Below are 7,789 nucleotides of genomic sequence, written 5' to 3'. Positions count from 1 at the left end.
TCTCTACTGTCCAGGAATTAAGGCTTTCTACTAGACTTTGCTGTGAGGATCTGATTCAGCAAAAAGAGCGTTAGCGAAGTCAGGATGTTGGATGATGATCATCACCCCACCTCACCCACCACCATCCATCATTCCAGAGAACACAGTTAGTTTCACTGCTTTACAGCTCAATGCTGGGGGTCTTTAAACCGCTCTAGCCCATGCCTGGCATTAGGCATAGTACCGATTTCACTGATTCATGTGTATCTGCTCCAGAGAGTCCTATTGTATTGGCAGTACTTTTTTTTCAAGACTACAGGGACCAGACAAGCTATGTGTGGCATTAGGCATGATGCTCTGACTGGAGGGTTCATATTTATCTGCTCCAGAGAGTCCTATTCTATTGGTAGAAGGGGACTAGACAAGCTGGGTGTGCATTTGCATTTGTATCTTGTCTGTGTTAGCTTGTTGCTAAAGCATTAGAAATGGACTCTAAAGCAGATGTTCGAATGTTATCATTTTATAAAGCTGTAACAAACTGTCATTATTAAAGGGCAGTCCTATAAATTGGTGGTTAAGAAGGATAAGGGAAATCAATTTGGGGGTTTAGCATGAAATTGTTGTTTGGTGAGAAGAATTCGGTCCCAGGCGTCAGCCGCCATGGCTGGAGCACAAATCTAGCCATTTTATTTACTATTCAAGCCGACCAGTGACCCTACACGTGTCTTCTGAGCTTCATATGAAATATTGATGATGGGAAAATAGTGGCAAATTTGGACTAATACTTTTTCCTCAGGGGCCATTTTGCTTTCTAGCACGGCATCAATTTCAAAAATAGGTTTTTAGAGACGTTAGACTCTTTAGATGTCTGTGAATAGCTCTGGACAAATTGCAGCACATTCCTCGAATGTGAATCTCGCTGTCGTTGAGACCAGGCACATCTTTTCCACCTTTCATATGAAGGTCTCATCACTCTGCTTAAAATAGAGCGGTCCCCTGGGGGGGGGAGGTCATTACTGAGCCACACTGCTGGCACTGCGGCCGCCGTCTGCAGGCCGCTCGTTTATTTAACTGGAGGGGAAGAGCAGCCCAGGCAGGCACACAACCGCCTCTGGCCAAAAGACTGTCACCCCCTCTCCTCCACCCTTTCATTGCAGATGCTGGTCTGACTTTCCTCTGCAGGAGGACAGATCATTTCCAAACTTCAGATGGTGTTGGGACTTTGATGTGGCACCACAGGCGGCTCGGATTAAGACACATTAGATCAAACGACGGCGCTGCATTTGCTCGAATGCTCCAACGCTGTGGCTGTGGAGAGCCACCAGAGATGAATGCTGCTGTAAAAATACTGTCATGTTCCTAGACTCACATCATTATAGCAACCCTGTGCCATTCCCCAGTGGTGCGCCAGGCGAAAGCAGGCAGCACTTAGCAATCCGGGGGCGCGTCTAACCCTCTGAGAACCAGGTTCCACTCCCAAGTGCTTCCTGTAATTTGGTGGGGTCCCCAGCAGGCACCGGTGTCATTGGAAAAGCAGGCTCTGTCTTCCATCCCATTGCTATGCAACATAATAGGCGATCATCCAAAGCAGCAAGTCCCCCAGTGCACTGAACACTTGAAGATGTGATGGCTGGCGGTAAGATGCATCAGAAGAGGTCCTGGGTTGACCAGAGGTCCTACAGTCCAGTAGGGATTAGGTCAAGTGGGTAGACCTTTCTTCATCCGTGGACACTCGGCAAAGGCACGTTCCCTCTCTGACTGTAATTCAGTGTTGCCCTAATGCAGAACAGCATTGTGACGGTGCAGTCAGTGTGTCTTAATAAGATGGACGGTGCTCCTAATAGACATGCTTTGTCCCCTTTATTGGAAGCACCTACCTTGTTTTTCGTTAGTGGCCAATTTATTGGAAACATCTACCTTGTTTTTCGTTAGTGGCCATTTTGTTAGAAACATCTACCTTGTTCTTCTTTACTGGCCACTTTATTGGAAACACCTACCTTGGGTTTCTAATAAAGTGGCGAGGGGGTTTACTGTACTGTACTGTTGGCTGTAATTTGACTGCATCTTCCAGGCAGGGCCTCTCCGCCTGCTGCAGGCGTGTACGTGTGAAATGCAGCCGAATCAGTCTGTGGGTGGCAGAGGAGTTTTGTGTTTCATGCCACCATTTTTATCTCTAAATAGAAGTCCTCTAATGTGGGCAGCCGAAACGAGTACAAAAGCGTACAGATGAAGAGAAGGTCGGCGCAAAAGTGGAAGCGGGCACTGCTGAAGTTTCTCAAAATAACATTCCCTAAAGAGGAATCTGCTGCTGCAATTACGGCTGGACACTGAGGGGCAGACATACTAAAAGAGAAGCTAATTATTGAGAGTCATTGGCCAGAGCTGGCCAACGTAGTGAGCTTTACTATGAACGTCCACACAAACAAACAAACCATCTCCCGTAGCTCTCAGCGTCAGTGACTCATTAGAATCATCAGCTTCTTAACGGTGTGATTATTTTTACATAACAAAGCATGAGTGTTTACCATCAACCTTAGTACGTCCAGTGTGGTTTGCACTTGGAGATCAGTGCAAAAGCACAAAGACCGCACCTTTGATTTTATTACGGGCACTAAAGTGCCGTTGCACCTATTTAGTAAATCACAACAGTCAAAACAGGCCAGGCTGTCATCTAACTGTCACTTCTGTACTTAAAAAGGAATTTACGACCCGACACACCAACCCGTCGTGACAAAGTTAATAAGTGATCGCATTGAAAAGCAAAACATTTAAATACAAGCGCTTTATTTTTTTTAATAATAGTATATACACAATCAAATGAAAGGCATTTGCAAATGCTTGTAATGGAGATGTGCAGTTATGCTATGCAGTTATGCAGTAAGTTCCAAAACTACTGTGGCAAACACAGTGGGTTAAAAAAATCGGTTGCCTCTATTATCAACCTTGTGTGTCCTGAAACACCAATAACTACCAGTAGTACGAAGCGAGAAATCGTAGAAGAGCCATAGAATCAGCCACGCTTCCGGTGACCTCGGAGCTACAAAAATATACAATGCACAAATTCCTTCAATTGCATAGACAATAGTACACAAACTTCCCACAGAAAATCTCTCAATATATTCAGATAGAAAATTGTCAGTTTGGAAGAAAAAGTGGTCAGAATTCATCAAATATCGACTAATTTAGAACAACTTGCAGTAAACCTACGAAACCTAATGAAAACCAACACCCAACACACATTTAATTAAGGCATACCTCAGGTCTGAATCACTATGGCTTTTCTCCAGCCCCATTTGGGTATTTACTTTCGGTATTTACTGTAGGTTCACCCACTAACGATGAGTTGGAAACAGTGGAAGAGGAAGGACTGGGAGGGGTGTGCTTTGGTAATGCTTACATAAACAAGGATTCAAGAACGTTAAGGCCTCAAATGGTGTGTGGGATCGACTTGTTGGGACGTTAGGCAATGACAAACTATTGCTAGGTAGATCTTTTAAAAAATGATCTGACCTAGTAAAGCTGTTTAAAAAGAGAAGGGATAGAGGGGGAGTATGGACATAGGAATGAGTATATCTATATTGGCTACGTTTGTTGGCTCTGGCGTGAAAACTGTGAGATAGCTTTTATAAATGAAAGATATTTTAGTTTGGAGTGGCAATGCTCCAATTTCAAAATGTACTGGAGGTAAGACAAAAGGGATAAAAAGAGATGAGAGAGTTTAGAGAACGCAGATCTTATGGGTGGGCGATATGGCCTAAACTTCATATCACCATAACTAACATGATCAAGGTCTTATTTCCAATCCTAGTGTTGTCTAGAGATACAAAAATTCAGGTCCAGAAAGTCAAAATCTGGACCTGAATTTTCCATCTATACTGTTGTCCATTTGTGAACGGCACTGTTGGTATTTGTAGCACATGGGAAGTCGTATCTCTCTTATCCACAAAGGGACTGTGTGGCTGAAGGTCAACCGCTTGAAGACTCTGGGGTGCTTCTGCTTGAATGAAAACCGTCAGTCACACCTTTATCCTCTTGCAAAGAAGACTGATGACCCCTGCTCTAGACCATACTGAGAATACAGTTGGATAACCAATGAAAGGACAGTGGAGAACAACTGACGCTATAAGTGTCAACGTCATTTACAAGGGGCTTAAGTAAAAGAGCAGGCAGGAAAGTAGAGGAGCATACAAATAAATGGATGTCTACCGAAAAGGGAAAGACGACAACAAGAATTTCATCCCTTTTTTGAGAGAACAGCCAAACTGAAGCCCAAAGACTATGAGAAGAATGTGGACTAAAACAAAGCTCGACCTTGAGGTCATGACTGGAATCAAAAAGCCTCAAGACACTTCAAGAAGCTGTTAACTTCAAGCCACATTGTGCACCCCAGTTTGAAATCTCCAGAGGGCTGAAATGGAGTATTGTTGATGGTAGAATACTAATAATCTGCTGAAATAAGAAGGACTTTGTTATGCTAACATGTCTGATTAAAGCGCTAGAAAGAGGTCTTTATAACGAAAGAGCAATGGTGAATCACACCAAGCAGTAGCATCATGCAGAACAAACCCATGTAGTCAGTGAGGTTTTCAGGACTTTTTTTTTTTCTGCTGACGTGTTGATGTATGGCAGAGGCCTTGTCTTAGCACAATGATCTTTTTATGCTTTTAGTCAGTGGTTAACCTTTACACTTGCAAACTTTCACAGTTTCCTAGTAAGAGATATTTACATTTTTCCAGAAATACTGTACATCACACTGGCACACCTCGGCAGAAGCCCACTGCAGAGATCTTTAACCAACGTGAGATTGCTGGAATTGTAAGTTAGCGAATGCAAACATGTCAGTAATGCAGTGGTGATCGTGGGAACGAATCCAGTGCAATAAACCCTGAGCTATGGGCAGCTGTGGGCGGCTATAGGCAGTGCATTGAGCCCTTTGGAAAGTGCAGAATGTGAAAGAAGGTTGGAAATAAATGGAGACATGACTTGCCTAGATTAGTATTGATTTAAAGTGAGGGTCCTCGGTTCAGGGAATCTCTCAGGGGACTCTAGACAGTAGTAGTTTCTTTTTTTGCTACCTTACTGTACAATAACTCAATCTCAATCCATGTCCATATCTCCCCTCAAGGTCAGGTGACCCCTCCCAACCCTCTCCCTGAATGTTATGCATTATTGCCAAGGTAACGAGTAGTAAAGTTTGGCCTTAGTGTTCGTCTATTGCACGTCCCCCCTCCCCGCCCCTCCATCCTCCAACCTAGTCCAACTCCAGACCAGCAGACACCTGCCCGAAAGACCTCTACCACTGTTCCCAGCTGAAGTCGTCTCCGCCGCCGAACACCAGGAAGAATCCAAGAATGGTGAGGAAGATGACGCTGTTTCCTGCCATCACCAGTCCACAGGCTCCCCACTTTATCTGTAGACAACAGTCATTGGAATGTGAGTCAGGAAGAAGGACGTGGTACCGTACACGTACATCGACAAGTCTTCCTATAAAAGCATTGCTACAAATGCCACAGGAATCGCTACTACTAATGTAACGTCAGTCAGCCAAGACATGAGGCTAATGGAACTAACAAGTCATGGAAGATTACAGTCCACCGAACAGCATTCATGGTGACTGGACTCTAAAACCATCACATACTTGCCACAAACTGCTTAGACATGTCCTGTAATGTGATATATATAAAATCCTGTGATCCTATGATACCCTGTTGACACTTTTTGTAAGCTATGGCTAATGGAAATGTAGCCAGCAAACTTCGATTCAGGTCTACTTAATCTTTTTTTGGTCAAATCTTTGGCAAAACCTCCCAAAACTTCCATCATTGACCAAAATCTGGTTGGAAACTGCAAGCAAAACTTTGCAATCACTACTTTTATTAAATACCTTTATAATCATTTGTAAACATACAGTCTCTACCACCAGTTTTAGGCCTAATGGCCCAAATCCTTGGCCCAAAAAACACCCCAACAAAGATCTGACCATTTTCAGTGACCGAAATTCTGGCGTAAATGTGTGTGGATGAAATTTTCCTCTGACATCTATCCATATTCTTATCCACCTCAGGTCCGGGGCCTACGGGAGATCTTGGTGCAAGACGGAAACGTGACCCATCACAACAAGAAGGTCCTCTTACCACATCCTTCCTTGCCAGTATGACGGGCAGCCCAAAGGCCGAAATGACGATGCCAGTGGTCAGAAAGTGGGCGAGCTCCCTGCACGCGTTGCTGGAGGAGCCGGCGTCCTCCCCACACCTGGTGGCTATGAAGTGCGGCAGTGGCGACATGATGTAGAAGATCAGGACGAACAGCGGCCAGTAGACTCTGTGGGATGACAGGAACATGAAGAATGACCGTCATGCATCTGGACTGTGGATCTTTTTTTTTTAAACAAGGTGGCAGATGAGAACATACCCAAACTGTTCCAAGGCGCAGCCCAAAAGCAGGAATGTCAGGCCGAGGGCACCGGTGAAGGACAACCCGACCAGAGCTGCAAGAGGATGACAGTTTTATGCATACCTTGCCATGAAGCTGAAGATGTCTGTAGAGCTGAATTTTCCGTTCCACCTTAAATGGTGCACAGTTACATTCTGGCGCCTGCAGGCGCCAGAATGTAACTGTGCACCATTTAAGGTGGAACGGAAAATTCAGACAAGAAGCTGGAGAACAGCTCAAATTTGTCACTTTACTGCCCCCTATAGGATATTTGAAGACTTCAAAAGTTACTTCTGGAAAACTTTTATCACACACCAGCCAAAATACCAAAACCTCCCCACCATTTCTCCACAAACTGACCCCAACCGTGGTCACACCAACACTAACCCTTACCTTCTCAACAGTCCCCTCCGCAAACACATCCACCGTGACACTTAACCCCCTCTAACCCCCAAAGCTTCACATTATCCCACCATCAAACACCACAACACCATTTTAACCTAAAACATCACCATGTTATCCCTTCACTGCCTCACGATGAGGCGCTTTCAGCAGCGCTTGATGATCATGGCTGCTTAACCAAGACACCAGCTATTTAGCTATAGCTAGCTAGCGTACTAAGTTTCATGTAGCACAGCTCTTTACGCTAAAACGACCCAAAAAAGGGAAGAATTCGCACGGAAAATCACCTTTTATCCCCGCCATTGCTCAAAAACTGCTTTCGATTTTGGCTCTTTGTGCTAAAGTGTTCATAACAGACTTCCTATTTCCTCCCCAACTCGCTTCAGAGCTTTCTTAAAGGAGCAGGACGTCGCTAGTGCTAGCTAGCTAGCTAACGCAGCTAAAGGCTAGCTAACTAGCTACGCTGAGGTAAAACCAGACTCGCCTCAAGTCAAATAATTGACTAAATCTGAGGTAAAAATAGCTGCCAAACCTAATATGAGTCAAAAATATTAATAATATACGACGTCTAGGACTGAGAAATGTGGAAAACTGTACTGACATTTCTTTTAATCTTCTGTTTTGGTGGAAAATAAAATGCTAAAGCTACTTTAGCTACGTTTTTTGGCAACAGTAGCTATTAGCTAGCTATAGGAAGGAAAGTAGCATATAAATAAAATAAGCACAAAAAATGTTATATATTGTATATTTTAGATATATTTTAGATATATTACTATATGGCTATATAACTTCAACCATATTGTATACCTTAAGATTACTCAAGCTGAGGTAAAATTAAAAAAACAAACAAGTTTATTTATTTTGTTTGTTTGTTTCTTTGTTCTTCTGTTTATTGCTGTTTTTAATACACAAACAATTAAACAAATGTATTATAATAAGCACATTTATATTTTTCCAAGGATACAGCATTCCCTTT

General features: G+C 43.5%; 1 protein-coding gene across 1 annotated transcript; it reads right to left on the bottom strand.

The window, feature by feature from the left end:
• Positions 1–2,746: 2,746 nt before the first annotated feature.
• On the bottom strand, positions 2,747–7,187 carry LOC140562628 (leptin receptor gene-related protein-like). The gene is made up of 4 exons (XM_072688419.1): positions 7,101–7,187; positions 6,391–6,466; positions 6,114–6,300; positions 2,747–5,389 (listed from the first exon to the last, which is right to left on the bottom strand). Exons 1-4 carry the CDS (start codon positions 7,114–7,116, stop codon positions 5,273–5,275), a joined length of 396 nt encoding a protein of 131 aa, XP_072544520.1. The 5' UTR covers positions 7,117–7,187; the 3' UTR covers positions 2,747–5,272.
• Between the last annotated feature and the right edge of the window lie 602 nt (positions 7,188–7,789).

Source organism: Salminus brasiliensis, chromosome 9, assembly GCF_030463535.1.
Source record: "Salminus brasiliensis chromosome 9, fSalBra1.hap2, whole genome shotgun sequence".
In the NCBI taxonomy this organism is placed as follows: domain Eukaryota; kingdom Metazoa; phylum Chordata; class Actinopteri; order Characiformes; family Bryconidae; genus Salminus; species Salminus brasiliensis.
Note: the sequence above shows the minus strand (reverse complement) of the source record. Positions and strands in the feature narration are given on the sequence as shown.